Source organism: Zeus faber (genome assembly GCF_960531495.2).
Source record: "Zeus faber genome assembly, chromosome: 4".
In the NCBI taxonomy this organism is placed as follows: Eukaryota; Metazoa; Chordata; class Actinopteri; order Zeiformes; family Zeidae; genus Zeus; species Zeus faber.
This window is the reverse complement of record NC_137191.1, coordinates 22,588,131-22,608,416: the sequence shown is the minus strand read 5'-3', so window position 1 is coordinate 22,608,416 and position 20,286 is coordinate 22,588,131. Positions and strand designations below refer to the sequence as shown.

At 46.5% G+C, this 20,286-nt stretch overlaps 1 protein-coding gene across 2 annotated transcripts; it reads right to left on the bottom strand.

Moving 5' to 3' along the window:
• Positions 1 to 68: 68 nt before the first annotated feature.
• Positions 69 to 18,705, bottom strand: LOC307229191 (serine/threonine-protein kinase haspin-like; the record flags this gene model as incomplete). 2 transcript variants are annotated; one of them, XM_079999128.1, is made up of 15 exons in its annotated part: positions 18,181 to 18,705; positions 16,775 to 16,924; positions 12,318 to 12,458; positions 10,063 to 10,279; positions 9,796 to 9,955; positions 9,546 to 9,697; positions 9,276 to 9,464; positions 9,070 to 9,155; positions 8,336 to 8,398; positions 8,086 to 8,177; positions 7,805 to 7,884; positions 2,554 to 2,642; positions 2,261 to 2,403; positions 2,074 to 2,176; positions 69 to 270 (listed from the first exon to the last, which is right to left on the bottom strand). In XM_079999128.1, the coding sequence occupies exons 1-15, from the start codon at positions 18,351 to 18,353 to the stop codon at positions 69 to 71; spliced, it is 2,040 nt and encodes a 679-aa protein (XP_079855254.1). In that variant the 5' UTR covers positions 18,354 to 18,705. The 2 variants fall into 2 exon arrangements, with proteins under 2 accessions (XP_079855254.1, XP_079855253.1); XM_079999127.1 differs by lacking the exons at positions 12,318 to 12,458; positions 16,775 to 16,924; positions 18,181 to 18,705 and having other exon boundaries at positions 10,063 to 11,225.
• Between the last annotated feature and the right edge of the window lie 1,581 nt (positions 18,706 to 20,286).

The following is a 20,286-nucleotide window of genomic DNA, read 5'->3' as shown; positions in this document are numbered from 1 at the left end:
TGTGTACTTTTGTGTGTTGATATGAAAAGGAACCAGCCTAGTTGTGATTTGCCAGTTTATTTCCAGCGCTACTGGAACAGGGGGCAGCTCTGCAGCACCTCGGTGGCTGAGCCGTACTGCAGCACAGTATTTTGGAACCGGTCAAGCTCCATGCGTGTCTTCTTGGCCCCGCGCCACCCGGTGATCCGGTACTTCATTGACAGCAGCTTGGAGCACAGGTAGTGCAGCCACAGGATGTTGGAGTGTGGCTGGTACTCACTCCAGCTGTTACTGGGAAGGGGAAAGAAAGGTTTGGTCATTAGTGACGTTACAGCAAACAAATCTAGAAGTTATGAAACCATTTTCTGCTTAAAATAAAAAAAACACCATAGTGGCAAATCTACTAATTTCTGGAATTAATATGTGTTTTTAATTGTTTTTGTAATACACGCCACAGGATATTGAAAAGTTGGTAGCAATTCTCATTATGTATAAAATTCTAAATTCTAATAATATATAAAATTCACTGATCAGTCACAACATTAAAACCCCTGACAGGTGACGTAAATAACATTGATCATCTCGTTCCAATGGCACCTGTCAAGGGGTGGGATATATTAGGCAGCAAGTGAACAGTCAGTTCTTGACGTTAATGTGTTGGTAGCAGGAAAATTGGTCAAGCGTAAGGATCTGAGCGACTTTGACAAGGACCAAATTTTGGGTCAGAGTGTCTCCAAAACGACAGGTCTTGTGGGGTGTTCCTGGTACGCAGTGGTTACTACCTCCCAAAAGTGGTATAAGGAAGGACAACAAGCGACAGGGTCATGTCGCCCAAGGTTCATTGATGCTCGCGGGGAGCAAAGTCGAGCCCGTCTGGTCCGATCCCACAGAAGAGCTACTGGAGCACAAATTGGTGAAAAAGTTAATGCTGCTATGATAGAAAGGTGTCAGAACACACAGTGCATCACAGCTTGCTGTGCATGAGGCTGTGTAGCTGCAGACTGGTCAGAGTGCCCATGCTGACCCCTGTCCACCTCTGAAAGTGCCTACAATGGGCACATGAGTGTCAGCACTGGACCATGGAGCAATGGAAGAAGGTGGCCTGGTCTGATGAATCATATTTTCTTTTACATCATGTGGATGGCCGGGTGTGTGTGCGTCGTTCAACTGGGGAAGAGATGGCACCAGGATGCACTATGGGAAGATGGCAAGCTGGCAGAGGTAGTGTGATGCTCTGGGCAATGTTCTGCTGAGAAACCTCGGGTCCTGACAGTCATGTGGATGTTACTTTGACACGTACCACCTACCTAAACCACCAACCTAGACCAGTACACTCCTCCATGGCAACGGTATTCCCTGATGGCAGTGGCCTCTTCCAGCAGGATAATACGCCCTGCTACACTGCAAATATTGTTCATGAATGGTTTGATGAAGACGATGAAGAGTTCAACGTATTGACTTAAAGTCCCCAAATCTTAATCCGACGGAGCATCTGTGGGTTGTGCTGGAACAACAAGCCTGATCCATGGAGGCCCCACCTCACAACTTACAGGACTGAAAGGATCTGCTGCTAACGTCTTGGTGCCAGATACCACAGGACACCTTCAGAAGTCTTGTGGAGTCCATGCCTCCACGGGTCAGAGCTGTTTTGGCGGCACGAGGGGGAGCTACACAATATTAGCCAGGTGGTTTAAATGTTGTGGCTGATCCGTGTAAATCAAAATAGAATTGTTTCGTGAGCTGCCCGAGAAATGGATTGAATAGATATTGAATCAAACCAAATAGTGTATGGAAATCGAAATCCTGAGATTTCGGAATGTTGTCGTTGGTTTTATTTAAACCCTGTCTGCTGGGTTTCAATGAAACATTGCATAATTATTGCTGTATTGGAAGACTGTAACACCATCACATCTTAATTACATCTTAAATTATTGTGTTCTAGAGACATCTCGATTCATGATATTGAAATCGCAATATTGAGTATGGCTGTATTTATAGTATCAGACCCAAAATGCATTGCCAGAATCCAGCCAACAAACCAGGTGAATTGGGATGAATTAGTGCGTGTAAAGTGCATCTGGACACCGAACTGACCCGTTCTCCTGCCTCATGAGTCGGTAGATTTCAAACTGGTAGTCCCCTTGGCCCATGAACAGCTCCTCGTCCTCAGAGATGTCACATGACACGGTCAGGCCATCTGGACAGACAACATCAAATGACTTCAATGTTCAACCGTCAGCACAGCGAAGCAAGAAAATTAATAAACCAGTAAATGACTGACCGATTTCGAGTCGGGACAGCGAGTAGTCAATGATGCGGACGAGCACCCCTTTGGTCTCCAGAGAGTGGTTTGTTCCGTTCAGGAGGAAGTTCCCCTTTCTCATCTTGGTGGTTTTAACTAGAACGTTGCCCCAGTGGAGGTCCCTTCAGAGAGCAGGAGAGAGGAACATGGGAACTATTTGCAGATACACATAAATTCACATTAATAATAGAAAAAGCCTCCATGCAGACTTCTATGATGGCGACTCTGCGTGTGTGTGTGTGTGTGTGTGTGTGTGTGTGTGCGGGCGCTACCTGTGCTCAAAGTTCAGCTCTTGTTCCGCCACGGCCAGGGCGGCAGTGACCTGGTGAAGGACGCCCTTCGCCACTGCCAAACACGACAGCTGAAAGAGGCGAGACAGGACGCTGGTTACATGACGTTCAGCGTGCCAGTCCAATACAACATCACTTTAAAATGGATTCGATTGCTTCAATCTGCCAAACGTTTTAAAATGCACCATCAGAGCAATTTGTTGGGACCTCCCCCACAGGTTTGTCCCATTGGACCACGGCGACGCACAATTCTAAAAAAACAGTCCGCCTAGTAAGCTTGTGCAGACTTACGATCAAATCATCTATCGGCGATCGACCCCAATTGATCGCGATTGACATTGATGACAGACAATTTTTAATATTTGTTTTTAATCAGGAAACCAGGAAAAATCTGAACGTTCTGAAACTGGAGCGGAGAGAGAGAGAGGGGGGGGGGGGGGCAGAGGCTCTCCCCTTCTCCGCTCAGAGCTGTCTCACTTCCCCACTCTACAGTCCCGTGCAGAGACTTTAAGACGGGCAGGTGCCCAAAAGGTGATTAAGGGTAAACCAACAACCAAATAAACAAACAAATAAATAATTTGGGGCCGTGCCTGAGCGGGGTTTATTTTTCTTCCAAAATCCGAATATCAATTGTGAACTTTGGAAAAAATAGAATAATATAAGCCCAAATAATAGCCCTATTTAAGCAGGCACCACTGTGTGGTTTAAGTGGGAAAAAGAAGACAATAACTCCTTTCCCGACATTATTTTTTTTATAATCACAGCAGGAAAATAATGTTGCAACTACAGTGTTGTAATGCATCATATTCCACAATAAATGACTTTATTTAGCCAGTAGGAAAAAGTTGAAGAGGCGGTCCAGACGAGCAGCAGGGAGCGCATTTATTTTCTGGGCAAGATATGAATATTCTTGAGGTGCAGAGGTTTGGTAGACTCCAAATACTTAAGCACCTCAGAGACAACAGATTCATAACAGGCAGAAGTATTGTCGGCTTTGTTTTAGAGGGTTTGCGTGTGTTTAGGCATACATTAAACTATTTATGTATATTTATAGGAAAGGTACATTATTTTATCCTGGGTATGACGTTAAACTGTAACCGCAGGCTGAAGAGAGGTAGCACCTTACCTCAGCAAGGCTAAAGAAATATCCCTACTGATAGTCCTGGTCCTCCTGCATTCCTGTATGGTACTTCCCGTGGTGCCTAGCCTAGCCAGCACACTGGGATAGAAGACTGGTTCTCGGCTAACTGCGCGGAAGAAACCCTCAGAGGTTCAATGGGCTGAATGGCGACACCAGCAAGCTCTGTGGAGCGCTACAGGCTGGATGTGTTAAGTTGTAATGTGTCCAGGCCATCCACTGCACCTGGCTCCATCTCCAGCCGTCTTGACTCCGTCTTGCCACTGGATACAGGTGGACTCGGGCGAGAGAGTGAGGTCGGCGTTGCGCAACCCACTCTCACTTAAATCCAAAGCACCGCGCAAGTCATGACTTCACACACACACACACACACACACACACACACACACACACACACACACACACACACACACACACACACACACACACACACACACACACACACACACACACACACACACACACACACACAACCCCCGCAATCCCCCCCTGTTCAATGGCAGCACTGGACTTGGGCTGCCCCCCGAGCGACTAGGCAGCCCTCTTTAGGTATGCACTGCCTACCTCCTGGCGTGAGGAACGGGCTAGAAAAGATGCCCCAAAAATTGCCTCTTCCTGGCCAGCTAGCCGCAGGTGGCAGGAGTCCCATTACCAGCAGTAAGAAACAAGGAAACAAGAAAAAGGTGACACCGATCACCCTTGGTGCATGGAATGTGCGCACACTCCTTGATAGGGCTGGCGACCTATCAAGACCTGAAAAGAGCACTGCCCTGATCGCTAGGGAGCTGGACTGGTACGGCATCCAGATCGCTGCCCTTAGTGAGACCCGTCTAGCTGGAGAGGGACAGTTGACAGAGACTGGTGCTGGCTATACATTCTTCTGGATAGGCCGCGCTGAAGCAGAGCGACGTGAGGCAGGAGTCGGCTTTGCCATTAAAACTAACTTGGTTAGCAAGCTGGCTGCACTACCCAAAGGTGTCAATGACCGCCTGATGACGCTGCGCCTGCCTCTTCCAGGCAAACACTTTGCCACTCTCATCAGTGCCTATGCCCCTACGATGACGAACCCAGATGATGTGAAGGAGAGGTTCTATGAAGACCTGACAGCTACCATCGCGGCAGTGCCTAGGGCAGACAAGCTCATCATCCTTGGTGACTTCAATGTCTGGGTCGGCACTGATCACAAGTCATGGGAAGGAGTACTCTGTAAAAATGGCATGGGCAGCGGTAACAGCAATGGCATCTTTCTGCTGGAGACCTGTGTGGCACATGAGCTCTTGATCACCAACTCAGTTTCAGCCTTCCCAAGAGCAACAGGACCTCATGGATGCATCCCCGCTCAAAACACTGGCACCTACTGGACTATGTCATCGTCAGACAAAGGGACAGACAGGATGTCAGGGTTACAAAGGCGGTGTGCGGTGCAGAGTGCTGGACTGACCATAGGCTCCTTGTGTCCAAGCTGAACATCAAGATCTATCCTCCCAGAAGGCCTCAAGGTTCCAAACCCCCGAAGCGTTTGAATGTCTCCAGGCTCACCAATGCCTCTGTCAAGCAATCCTTGACTGAAGAGCTCACCAGCAAACTGCAGGACCTGAAACCCTCAGGGAACGTTGAGGAGGACTGGGCTGTGTTCAGAGACACCCTCCACACTGCTGCTTTCAAAGCAGTAGGACCTACAGCCCGCAGACAACAGGACTGGTTTGATGAGAACGATGATCACATCAGAGATCTTCTCCAGGAGAAACATCATCTGCACAAAGCCCACCTCAGTGATCCAACATATTCTCGAAAACAGTCTGCCCTCAAGAACATCAAAGCAACCATCCAGCGGGAGCTGCGTCGAATGCAGGACGACTGGCTTCTCAGAAAATCTGATGAGATCCAGTCCTATGCAGACCAGAATGACAGCAAGTACTTCTACAGCACCCTCAAGGCTATCTACGGGCCCACCTCATCAGGATCCTCCCCTCTTCTCAGTGCTGACGGTAGCACTCTAGTCACCGACAGAGGGAAGATCCTTGAGCGCTGGGCTGAGCACTTCCGCGGTGTTCTCAACCACCCCATAGCCATCAATGACGAAGCCATTGCACGCCTCCCACAAGTCCCAGTCAACACCTCCCTTGATGAGCCACCAACGGAAGCTGAGGTCATCAAAGCCATCAGAGGACTTCCAAATGGTAAAGCACCTGGTGCTGATGCAATTCCAACAGAAATCTACACAGCTGGGGGACCTCCCCTGACTAAACATCTGGCAGACCTATTCTGCACCATGTGGAACCAAGGGAAGTTGCCACAGGAGTTTAAAGACGCCTCCATTGTCCACCTCTACAAGCGCAAGGGCAACAGGCAGGACTGCAACAACCACCGCGGCATCGCTCTGCTGGCAGTAGCGGGAAAGATCCTGGCCAGAATACTGCTGAACTGCCTGACGGAACATCTTGAACATGAAGTCCTCCTACCAGAGAGTCAGTGCGGATTCAGGCAAGGTTGCGGCACAGTCGACATGATCTTTGCCGCTCGCCAACTCCAAAAGCAGTGCTGAGAACAGAACGTCAGTCTATATTCCACCTTGGTAGATTTGACGAAGGCCTTCGACACTGTCAGCCGTGAGGGCCTCTGGAAGATCATGTCAAAGTTTGGCTGTTCTAACACCTTTATTAACATGGCCCGTGAATTCCAATGCAGGCACGAGTCCAAGGCAACGGCGCATCATCTGAGCCTTTCCATGTGGAAAATGGAGTCAAGCAAGGCTGTGTTCTGGCACCCACTCTGTTCAGCATGATGTTCTCAGCCATGCTGACAGATGCCTTCCGGTCTGGGGACATGGGGATAGACCTGCGATACCGCACTGATGGCAAGCTGTTCAATCTACGAAGACTCCAGGCAAAGACCAAAGTGCAGACCATTACTCTTCGCGACTTCCTCTTTGCGGACGACTGTGCACTGAATGCATCCAACGAGATGGAGAAATGAGATGGAACTCCAACGAGATGGAAATGCAACTGAGCATGAACAACTTCTCCGCAGCATGCTCAGACTTTGGCCTCACCATCAGCACAAAGAAAACAGAGGTGATGCATCAACATGCTCCTGGAGCCCCGTACACTTAGCCCCTCATCAGCGTAAATGGTGAACACCTCAAAGCTGCTGAAAAGTTTGTCTACCTAGGTAGCACCCTGTCGCGCTTGGGCAACATCGACGAGGAGGTCATGGAAGGATAGCTCATGGAAGCGCCGCATTCGGCCGACTCCGCAGCTCTGTCTGGGAGCGTAGAGGGCTCAGCCTACAGACCAAACTCAAAGTCTACCGTGCTATACGTCTGTGAGACATGGACTGTGTACAGCCGGCATTCAAAGCCGCTCAACGCCTTCCACATGAGATGCCTCAGGAGGCTGCTCAACATCAAATGGCAGGACAAGGTCCCAGACACTGAGGTCCTCCACAGGGCTGATATGGAGAGCATTCATGACATCCTCAAGCGCTCCCAGCTGAGATGGGCTGGTCATGTCTGCCGCATGCCAGACGAACGCCTACCAAAAAGGCTTCTGTACGGAGAACTGTACCATGGCAAGCGCTCACGCAGCGGACAATGGAAACGCTAAAAGGACACCCTAAAGGCCAGTCTCAAAAGCTGTGGTCTGGACCCAGAGACCTGGGAAACCGATGCCCAACACCGCTCCAACTGGCGCTCTGCAGCCTGGCATGGTGTAGCAAAACTCGAAGAGAAACGCATCCATGTAGCTGAACAGAAGCGACAACTCCGCAAGATCAGAGACAGTTCCCCCCTCTCAGCCATCCATGCCCCAACCATAACATGCCCTCACTCCAACCGGTCATTCCGTGCAAGGACTGGCCTCATCAGCCATCTTCGCACCCACAAGACACTGTGAAGCCACTTGGTCATCTTCGCAAGCGAAGGACGAACACCACATTATTTTATACATTTTAGAAAAACATTAACAACCGGCGGTGACAGGTTTTTTTTGGGCGTGTCGATGACTGTCAATCGCCCGATGATGAAATAAACGGCCCAGCCCTAGCGCGCGCGCGTGTGCGTGTGTGTGTGTGTGTGAGTGTGAGATGTAACTTTACCGTTCCATTGCTGTTCTCCAGGTCACTGCCTCCGAACTCGAACTCCAGGATTAAAAACATTTGTTCCTTTTCAAAGAAATCTGAATGGACCGACACAAAACCAAATTCATGTTTCGGTCCAAATGATGAAGCACATTGTAGAATATTAAGATGCGTTTATTATAACTTATTATATAATAAATATCTACTTTCATCAATCTGTGTAATTCTGACAAGTACTCTGTCCTCTGCAACAGCAAATATAAATGTGAAAAAAAATAAGACACGCATGTGCTACTGACCCGGTCTGTCGTTCTCAGAGCCTTTCTGTTGGTCAAAGGTGTCCCAGGCTTTGAGCAGGGCTGGAGGGTAGCAGCCCTGAACACAGTGGAGACTGGGACACGGACACACACACACACACACACACACACACACACACACACACACACACACACACACACACACACACACACACACACACGTTGAAACACCAGGGAGAGGTAGAAAGATCGGGAGAAAAATTAAGAAAAAGGGAAAAGAACGAGCGCTCACTCATTGAGGCCGATAAAGCCGTGAGTCTGATTGTTCTCCTTGTCTTTGAGGCTGCTCAGCTCCCTGAGAAGAAAAAACAAAACAAAAATCTGTCAAAAACCAACTTTCCAGAGGACACATGAATTTCGGCCGTATCATATTGAGACACTATCACATGCTTCTAAAACGACAAACTTGTTCCACATGAACAAGTTACAAAGCACAGTCATAAATTGCTAGATTCCTGGCTGAAATTCAAAGCACAGTGAGAAGTCCGAAAATGTATTTTACTTGATAACACGACCTCTATAGAAGCAATACTCAATGTCTTCCATATGCAGAGGTAAAATAATTTTAAATGTAATTTTAGTTCACCAGTGTAACAGTATAGAAAAGTACAAATAGACAAGTATATACAAATGATACAACATTCTCACCTCCTCACTATGAGCGTTGCCATTAATTTCACAATAATAAGCTTTTAAAATTGGTCATTCAGAAAACACTGCATTGGCCACATACAGTATATTACTCCATATCTGCCGTACAACCATTTTGCCGGTAAATTACCATTGCATGGAGCTTGTAGGTCTGTTTGCAAATGTAATTCTGTGATAACAAATACAATTGTAAAGACTTTCATGTCGTCTCTATTAACAATCAGCAAAAATGACAAAATGTTATAAAGCGCAGACAGAGTCGGTCTGTAGTAATAAGAAATGTGTGACGACGCCACCAGTTGCGTCGCTGGTTACTTGGAGATGATGATCTCGTGGAGGATCTCTCCGAAGGTCTTCTGGACCTCTCCGTTCACTTTCTCGCCACCTTCCACTGGAATGACCTAGCAGCAGGAGGTAGCGATGATGAGGACACAGGGTTACACGCTTTCTTCAAAGCGAGGCAAGTCACCGGGACCTCTGCTTTGCCAATGTCCCCACGCACGAAACCAACAGACACGTACCTTAAGTGCGACGGTGTCTCCCACTGCGTTGCTGGTGGAGAACACCTCTCCGAAGGTCCCCTCGCCGATCTTCACGCACTTCTTAATGCGCTGAGGGAGAATGCACTCTTCCCAGGAGAGAGGACCCGGCTGGCCGCACTCCATGTACACCTTCTCCGCATCCGGCAGATGGTTGTCCTCACACGTGGACTGTGGAGAAGGAGGACGGCGGTGAGATGTTTGGTATGTTACACAACCTGTGTGTGTTATGTTACACATTTGTGTAGGTACCAGAGAAGCCCTGTGAGACAGCTGTGACAGCAGACGTTTTGGGAGCGGCGTCCTGATGGGTGAAGCAAAGAGGTCCTGACTGAGATCTGCCAGCCCGGCTTTACCAGGAGAACATGGCCTGGAGAGAGGAGGGCGCCTGGGAGTGACAAAGACTAGGAGAGAGAGAGAGAGAGAGAGTGAGAGAGAAAATGTTAAGACAATTATACCTCACCTAAATGGTTATTATTTTTCTATTTGTCGTGTGTTTTACCCTTTGTCTTGCGGTGGATGGAGAGCGCGGCTTTGAGGCGGCTCCAGGTGTGGGTATCGGAGGAACGGTCGGCTAGCAGAGAGGAGAGGTTGAGCAAGTTGCTTCTCAGCGGGGTTGAGGGGATCACACTGGTGCCGTTCAGCATGCTCTCTGTAAACATCTACGGACAGGGGAATGATACACAGTACACACAGTATTGGTATTTACTTTCAACCCCCCCTGCCATGGAACATTTAAGGAGAACAGTGACGGTTTTCAACACCTCACCTTGGAAGTCACTTGCTGTGAAGACAGCAGTTGGGTGTTGCCGCAGTCTCCTCGAGTCGGGGGTTTACTCTGAAGGAAGAGTGAGCTGTTGTTGCCTTTGTCTTTCCAGCGGTTGATGCTCAAACCGCTCACACCCGCCTTCCTCGTGGTCCTGGATTCGCCCTTGCTCATCCTCCTCCTACTCATGTCTTTCCGAGCCGGAGGAGACCGTTTCCTTCTTTTATGAGGAACGTCGTCGGGATTTGTTTTTAGCGCTTCCGCACGGTCCAGTATAGGTTTGCTTTCTGATTTAACGGAGCAACTCTCCCTCCTGGTGACCCTACCGGATGGCGCGTTGCAACCGTGATTGTAGGAGGTGGCCGTCTGGTCGCGCTTGGACCTGTGGTCACTCCCAGAGCAGGGCCCGCTGACCGACTGTACTTTGCTTGCCGAGTCTTCCGGGGATGGATTCGACGGCAGCGCTATGATCAACCTCTTCACCGGCACTAGCCAGGTCTTGGTGAGACATTCCTCTTTTAGGATGACTGCAAGATCTCTGGCTCCTTCTGAGCCATGGTCAGAAGGCTGAGTTTGGTCGGCGGGGGTGCTTGCCCAGCCGAAGACTTGTGGGGATGGATTAGACGGTGGCACTTTGGTCAACTTCTTCACCCGCACTAACCAGGTCTTGGTGAGACATTCCTCTTTCAGGATGGCTGCAAGATCTCTGGCTCCTTCTGAGCCACGGTTAGAAGAGGGGGTTTGGTCGACAGGACAGCACGCGGCTCCTGGCTGCACATGAGAGGCCCTCTCACGCTCATTAGTGCTCTTAACACGCTTGTTTTGGTGACACTGACTCTTGTATCTTGTCGCACTTTCACAGTTGTTTGTTGCTAATTGAACAGACCTATAATCCCTTGACAAACTAGACTCCGAGGGCTGTGTGGCCACACTGGGCAACAGATCTGTCGTCAGCTGGGATGAAGTTATTCTCTTGAGGGGAACTTCACATTCCCCGGTAAGACATTTCTGGGTCAATGTAGGTATGAGCGCTACAATGCTCTCTTCTCGGCCCGGGTCTCTTGACGGGGTTTGGTCGTTGTCTGCTGAGTTTGTGCCAGTGAGACACTGGAGACTGTCATCTTGATGGTTGGCAGACTCTACTACATACATTGATGATCGATCAGTGTATTCTTCTCGGTCGGCCGTGTGGTTCACCGAGAACCGTTCCATGGACCACGAATCTCCAGTGATTTCCACACCAACTGATGACTCTGAAGCGTCGACAGATTGGCCCTCCTCCTCCAACCGTAGACGGTCAAACGTCTTGCAACTCTTAACAGGCCCCTCGTGGTTAGTGGTATGAGGGCCTTGGGCATAACTTAAATTATCTAAACAGGAGGTGTACGTGGTTTGACTGCCATCTGCGGCGCAGCTCGGCGTCAAATAATTATTCGGGGAATCTGAGGAAATGGCGGAGTGCGGCGTTGAGCTCAGAATGTCGCTACCATTTTCGCGTCCTGTGTATTCATTCAGTCTTTTGACCGCCACACTGCAGCTGTTGTTGTTGATGACGCTTCCCTGTTTCATAACTGACGAGCCCTTTGGCGCTCCGTGATGTTGAGTGTTTGGATCGACGTGTAGCTGACTTAAGGCTGACATCTGCCGGAGCGGTGGAGATTTTGGAGGAAAAAAAGGGTCTGCAGGCAAGTCCAGGATCTCTTGGGATGTACTGAGCAAACTAGGATGGGTCACCGAGCCAGAGGAAGAAAATGAAGACTGAATCAGGATGGGAAAAGGTTTAGGGTATGACGTTTTGTCCAAATGGCGCGCTGCCGGTGTAGAGCAGAAGAGGGGTTTCCTGGGGCAGGGTCCAAGGCCGCCCTCTGCAGACTTGTTGAGGGACACCTCTTGCAAAAAGCTATTGCCATAGGAGCCGGCGCTAATAGCATTATTCCCCAAATTTTTGGCAGATGGGGTCTTCTGTCTGGATGGCTGAGGAAACCTTTGGCGTTTTGGGACACTTCTTCGCAGGGCAAAATCATCAGAGGAGTTGAGTACATCAACGCTGTCTTTAAGTAGTTTGGGTTTGGAAGCTGTGTTGTCTCCCCTATGACGGGTGACACAACTGCTGGCAGAAACATAGGAAAGAGAATGGGAGAGAAAAAGCAAAAAAGTCTGTAGTTAAAACAACTTTGATATCCTGTATGTTTTCCATATCCAACATTATATGTCGTATAGAGTTGTTAGATTAACAGAATGACCAGATGAAGGCTTACTCGTAATTTTTCTTCCTTCGAGTCGTGACATTGCGTCGTTTTGGGGCAGACATCGAGTCTGTCTCATTCTCGCTGGAGCTGAGGACCTGCGTGTCCTTGTGTTTCAATGAACGCCTCTGCGCAAGTGCAAAGTTGCGTTTCCTGTTGACACAAAGTCACATATGGAAACATAAAAATAAAAAAAAGGAAAAGAACTGCTGTAATACAGACATGAAGACATTAACATAACAACAACAACAACAACAACGATCAAGCAACTCCATCTATTTTAGTCGAGTCTAACTCCTAAAGTGGGATCTTATGTTGAAGCAAATACAGAAATGATCATCTTCTTCTTGTTCTTGTTCTTTCGGCTGCTCCCGTTAGGGGTCCCCACAGCGGATCATCTGCCTCCAATAACTTCTGTTCTGCGCCTCTTCCTCCCTTACACCAACTGCCTGCATGTCCTCCCTCACCACATCCATAAACCTTCTCTTTGGCCTTCCTCTTTTCCTTTTGCCTGGCAGCTCCATCCTCAGCATCCTTCTCCCAATGTAACTCTCATCTCTACTACACACATGTCCAAACCATCTCAATTTGGCCTCTCAGCTCAACCTGAGCTGTCCCTCTAATCTACTCATTCTTAATCCTGTCCATCCTTGTCACTCCCAATAAAAATCTCAACATCCTCAACTCTACCACCTCCAGTTCAGCCACCTGCCTTTTTGTCAGTGCTACCGCCTCTAAACCGTACAACATAGCTGGTCTCCCTACTGTCCTGTAGACCTTCCCCTTCACTCTTGCTGGAACCCTTCTGTCACAGATCACTCCTGACACTCTTCTTCACCCACTCCATCCTGCCTGTACTCTCTTCATCACCTCTCTCCCGCACTCATCTGCTTTGGATGGTCAACCCCAGCTTTTTGCCACCCTCCCATCCATTCAGGCACATGTATTGTTTTACTCCTGCTGACTTTCATTCCTTTTCTCTCTAATGCATGCCTCCACTTCTCCAGGCTCTCCTCAACCTGCTCCCTACTCTTGCTACAGATCACAATGTTATCAGCGAACATAATAGTCCACAGAGACTCCTGCCTGATTTCATCAGTTAACCTGTCCATCACCATTGCAAACAAAAAAGGGCTCAGAGCTGATCCTTGATGGAATCCCACCTCCACTTTGAATGCCTTGGTCACGCCTGCTGCACACCTTACTACTGTCTGACTAACCTCATACATATCCTGTACCACTCTTACGTACTTCTCTGCCACCCCCGAATTCCTCATGCAATACCATACTTCCTCTCTTGGCACCCTATCATACGCTTTCTCTAAATCCACAAAGACGCAATGCAACTCCCTCTGGCCTTCCCTGTACTTTTCCATCAGCATTCTTAAAAACATTGCATCTGTACTACTCTTTCCTGGTATGAAACCATACTGTTACTCGCTGATTCCCACCTCTCCTCTTAACCTAGCCTCCACTACCCTTTCCTATAGCTTCATGCTGTGGCTGATCAACTTTATTCTCCTGTAGTTACTACAGCTCTCTACATCTCCCTTATTCTTGAAGATGGGTACCAGTACACTTCTTCTCCACTACTCCGGCATCCTCTCCCTTTCCAGGATGGTGTTCAACAGTCTCGTTAGGAACGCCACTGCCATCTCACCTTAACATTCCCATGCTTCCCCAGATATGTCATCTGGGCCAACTGCCTTTCCACTCTTCATCTTCTTAAATACTGTTCTCACCTCATCCTTACTAATTTGCTGCACTTCTTGATCCACTATCCAAACATCATCCACTCTTCTCTCCCTCTCATTTTCTTCATTCATCAACTCCTCAAAGTACTCCTTCCACCTTCTCAACACACTCTCCTCACTAGTCAGCACATTCCCATCATTATCCTTCATCACCCTAACCTGCTGTACATCCTTCCGAACTTGGTCCCTTTGTCTTGCCAATCGGTACAAGTACTTTTCTCCTTCCTTACTGTGCAACCTCTCATACAACTTTTCGTATGCCTTTTCCTTTGTCACTTCTCTTTTCGCCTTGTGCCGCATCAGCTTGTACTCCTGTCGACTTTCTTCATCTCTCTGACTATCCCATTTCTATTCGTCAACCTCTTCTGCGCTATGCTCTACTGTACTTCCTCATTCCACCACCAATAGTCCTTGTCTTCCTTCCTCTTCCCGCATGATACACTGAGTATCTTCTTGGCCGTCTCCCTCACCACTTCTGCAGTTGTTTCCCAGTCATCTGGTCACCATTCATTCCCACCTATTGCCTGCCTTACCTCTTCCCTAAATTGCATGCAACAATCCTCCTTTTTCAACTTCCACCATTTAATCTCTGGCGCTTCTTTAATTCTCTTCCTCTTCTTGGCCTCCAGAGTCATCCTACAGACCACCATCTGATGCTGCCTAGCAACACACTCCCCTACCACCACTTTGCAGTAACTAATCTCTTTCAGATTGCACCTCCTGCATAAGATGTAGTCCACCTGTGTGCGCCTTCCTCCACTCTTATATGTTACCCTGTGTCTTCTTGAAATACGTATTCAGAACAGCCAATTCCATCCTTTTGGCAAAATCCACCACCATCTGTCCTTCCACATTCCTCTCCTTGACACCATACCTACCCATCACCTTCTCGTCACCTATGTCTCTGATCCCTTCGCCAACATGCCCATTGAGATCTGCTCCGACAACCACTCTCTCTCCCTTGGGGACGCTCTCCACCACTACATCCAATTCACTAAGGAATTCTTTGTTCTCTTCCATCTCACACCCAACGTAGGGAGCATATGCACTGACAACATTCATTATCACCCCATCAAATTCCAGCTTCATGCTCATCACTCTGTCCGACATTCTCGTCACCCCCAAAACACTCTTGACATATTTTTCCTTCAAGACTATATCAAGACTTCATAGTGCCAATGTTCAATGTTCTTATTCTCCACTCTATTCTCCTACCCTTCTTCCTCTCCTGCTGTTTCTGGACTAGCGCATTTTGGCCTCTGTGATAAATGGCATACATTTTGTGACATTAATCCATCACAAGCAATGATCAAAAGTAATTGGAAGGTGTTATTTTTATACAACGTGTCTAGAGTGGACAGGTTTCGCAACGATGAAGTAATCACCTATAGTGATATCCTTGTCATTTTTTAGTTATTGTCCAGCGCTACTGTAGGAATATTATTGTGCAGCGCTAATGCACAATTCAAGGATATGGATAGGCTTTATTTCAACTGCACTTCTTTATTGCACAATTAATGTTTATGAGTCTCCATTGCAATGGTTTTGTGTAGCGATGCACTGATTGTGAAATTCTGCACCAAAATAGATATTAAAAATAACAACTTTGTCTATAGCTGATGTTTTTTTTGTTTGTTTATTTAGGTTTTGTTGTTATTTATTCCCTCTTTTGTGCCAGGGAAACAAAGAAATCTTCATTATACAAACAAAAAGAAAACAGAACTGCTGTAAAGTCTTTCAGCCCTTCATCACACTATCTAAATGAGCACAAATTCTATTGTACAAATGTATGAAACAACATTTAATGTAACCTTTCAATAATAATAAACTCAATAATAAAAGTTAAATAACTAAACTTTTTGCCATCCTCAGCAACGGAAGTAAAGCGGCATGTTATGTAGCTACCATACAGACATGGAGAAAATGAGGAGCCTACTCTACTGGGCAGGTCTGCTGGAGTTGACAGAGACGGTAGATGGCGGTTTCTCTAGAATATCGCACTTCCAAAACTTCACTTCACAGTAATAAAACTATAGATTGATATCAAAGCTGTTTTTTCTATATATAAATTGTATGGAGGCTGTTCGGTGTTTGGAGGATTTAGACGAGGTGGTCTCGCATGGCACGGTTGGCCCAGTGATAGAGTTGCAGCTCCAGCTAATTAGTTGTATATAAATCATTATATATAATAGCAGACACGAAAGAATTTAGTTTATTATATTGTATTACAGTCTTTGTACGTCGCCATAGCAACATATCGGCACACTTGTTTCGTTTTACAGTCATACCTCCTCCTTACTCCCCCGTGCCTTTACCCTGTTTCCGTGTCCCCATCACACACAGTGCTTGTTTCGTTCCACAAGGAAACAGAGTAAATAAAAATAACCTACATATAAAGTAAAAGCACACTGCTTGTTGGTACCATTGGAACACGGTCGCACCGGCACCGTCGCCAGAGAGGTACACAGGTGCGCAATGCCCATACAACATTTAGTCAGCTCAAAATACGAGATGCAACAGATTGACATCGGCCACTGCCAAAGGTGAATGGATTCTTATTTGCGGATAGGCCGATGACAACAATAAGAACAAGGCGAATATCAACCGGTACATCAGTACAAATCGGTGCGTCCCTAGTTTTGTGGCAGCACAACACTGATTCTGACGCACATCTATCCTGTAGATGTGCACCTTCTTCTGTTGCCTTACACAGACCTGGATGGCTTGCTGCTCTGCTGAAAGGGGCAAGGAGCAGGAGGAGAGAAGACAAAGCTGTTCTCCTGGTCACTCTCCTCCTTCAGACACACCATGGCCTTCCTCTTGGCAGGACGTGATCCTTCCCCATCCACGCTCTTCTTCTCCACTCTGAATAAGAGAGACATTTTCATTGCAGTCATTATTTATGGTTGTAACACTGCTCTAAACACCACTCCATGGCCATTTCCTTGGAAAAAGAAACCACATTGCGTACTTAACGTTTCGTCATTGAACTGAGGTCATGTTCAGTCATCTAGGAGTGCTGGAAGAGGACAATTATTAAGAATCGTCCATTGCTTTGCCTTTTTTTTTTTTTTTTTTAAAACAAACTCAAAGAGAAAAGGGGTGTCCAGTTACATGTAACCATTAGTGTCACAGTGTTGACCACCCACAGCTGCGTATTGACAAAGTCATATCTATTTTTTTTTTAATAGTTGACATAATCATCTTTAGCATTTAATGTGGGCTTTGTTACTTGGGTATGGAGTCTACAGAAAATGATTGTTGGTTAATGATTAATGGTTAAAAAACAAGTAGGCATATCATAAAGGTATGACCTCTGAATACTAAACCCAAATATGTAGCACATTGCAGCTTATGCTTTGGTGGCATATACAAAGAGAAGCGGTTCCATGGATGTAATGCCATACTTAGGACTTCCAACACAGATATAACGAGGACTTGAATGCAGCATGATCTTAAAACACGAGTTTCCGAGTTGTGACGTTTGTCTTAACCTGAGCTCTCATGTATGACCAAGAGAAAAACTGACGCTATTCATTATTCACGGGGCGAACTTACTTTCTGCTGTCTTTGTCGCAAGTTAATTAATCATACATAACATATGCAAAATACTGACATTTTCGATGATCATGACTTCACGGCACTTGAACGCAACGTCTTCATACGCCTTGACAAGTGGGAAAATAGGAACTTCCGAGGGGGCCACAAAGGCAGCATTTACTTCGAAAAAGGTGCATTCAAGGAAACTCGGAATTTGAGAGTAAAACGCCCAGATCTCCAACTTAGGGAGGTCAAAAACCGCGGCATCTTTTCCGGCTCTTAATTCGATTTAGGTACGGCCGTCTCAGAACCAACACCACAACAAATTTTCTGCGGGCGACTATGACTTTTTTTTTTTTTTTTTAAATTAAACTCGAACGCACCGATTATGTGCGAGAACACCCCAGATGGGCCGGTTTTCCCCAACCTCCGAGTGGCCTCGAATGCAGCATGGCGGCAAATTGAAGTTTAAAAAAATACGTTGCGAACGTGAACGGCGTCGCGTGGCTGAAAAACGCCAACGGCGTGAGGTTCGGTTTCACGCTGTGATAATCAAACACAGGACGCTCCTCGTCGCGCACCTTGTCCGTGTGGTGGGCTCAGAGACGGCCACATCAGACCCGGAGCTCTCGAAGGCATTCTTGCGGTTGTCCGGCGAGATCCAGGCAGTGAGCTTCCGGCTGTACTTGCCGTAGGTTTTCATAAACAACGACTTCCCTTTGTTTGTCACTGGTCTAAAATGATCAGCATCCATTGTGAATAATAATAATAATAATATTATTATTAATCTGGATGGGGAAACCAAGCGCTCCCATTCACAGAGAGTCACCGTCACAGAGAGCCCTCCCTCGTCTCGTTGAGGCGGCTTCGGTGGGTCGCTGCAGACGGCGTTGCCAGATCCGATTGAGAATTTACAGCCCGACCACGGCCTAAAAGTCGCCCGATCCACCAAAAAAGACAGCCCCGCGCCGGGAAACCGCTGACGGCGGGACTGAAAAGGTGCTCCCGACACGCACGGTGCTTCTTTCGTTTACTCCCAGAAAACAAACGAAGTTAAATACGATCCATCGTTTTTGGGTTGTTGTTTTTTTTGTTTTTGAGGAACGGGGGGACCCGATCGCTCCCTCTTGTTAAAGAAAGAAAACCCGCCAGTTATTTCACAAAACCTTCCAAAATTTGATGTACCCGCCCAATGTTTTTGTTTTTTGGTCGTTTTTTTTTTTAGCCCGAAACGATTAAAATTTAAAAAAAAAGATGGACAGAAACCCGCCCAACCTGGCAACACTTGTGTGCGGCTTCGCGAAACTACAAAACACGCCCACGCTACGGTGGCTTCGAAGACCCAGTTGAAGAGGAGGAACAAATGGCGCACGGAGCAGGTGAGAGAATGTTGTTATTACTTAATGTGTTATTAATAAACATTTCAAAAGTATATATATATATATATATGTATATGAATTGGTTGTTTTTTTTTCCTTTCCTCAAATGGTTGTTATGTAAACATAATAAGTTTTCCGTTTCCAGTTGTTTTTTTTTTTGAAAACGTGGAGTTAAAATGTTTGTCTTTTAAAGGCTTGAATCTTTAAAAATGTGATTCTTTCCATTTTAAAGGTGGGTTGATATAGCTGACCAAGAGTTTGTCCAATTTCAAAAGCATATTCTGAGATACTCATGCAGTACATACCAAGCTGGATGGATTGCAGGGTTTTCATGGGTGTTTTCCCCTTTTACCAAAGACGCTCAAGCTTATTATGACTTTTAAAAGTAAAAGTGACCCATTCGCTCGACTCTCTCCCATCTCACGCCAAAGAGTGACCTCGTGGTAATAATCCCCTTTGGTAAACGTCAAACAATTTCTTTCCATTTTTTCCACTTCTGGCATTCGTGGGGGAGTCTTTTTTTAATTTTAATTTTAATTTTTTTTTTGTGATTCACTTTAGAGCACTTGTTATTTAAAAATCTCCTCTGGATCTTCCTGGCAACTCCTGCAGTTTGATTCATTATTATCAACATTTTGAACTAAGTTCAGCATTGAAAGCACTGTACTTTGAAGAGGCACAATGTGGAGGGGGGTAAAGCCACTTTATATGGTTGTTTCTGCTTTGAATAGTGAATTTGGATGTTTGATTCACAGATAAGTATGAATCATCCTACACAGGAACAGGACCTTGAGCCGTGACGCTTGTGTGGAAAGTAAAGAAACATTCACACAGGTTTTGTCATGGACCCATGGTGCTGTTGACTCATCAGAAATAAATTAATAAATGTGAATTAGTTATCTCATTAGCAGGTCCCCTAATGGGGTGTCAAAAAAGTGTACAATTATAATCATTGTGGAGCGGTGTTCAACTACAAACATAGGCTGATACGAGATTCAGAAATGAGACTAAAAAAACGTGTTTTTAAGTTATAGTAGGCCTACGTTAAGTGCATGTGTTTAAAACTTTAATGAGCCCAAGATATGGAGTTCGCAAAAGTTATTCACATTCTAAAACGTATAACGAAAAAGTATATTTCGATGTTCATAAATATCAACATTTATATATTTATACCCCCCCCCCCCCCATCTCAACAAGGGGAGTACTGGCACATAATGTGACCCACTGAATACTTTCGGGTAATTTGGTGGCTTTTGCCTTTTTTCGGAATACTTTAGGGTAATTTGGTGTCTTTCGCCTTTTTTTGCA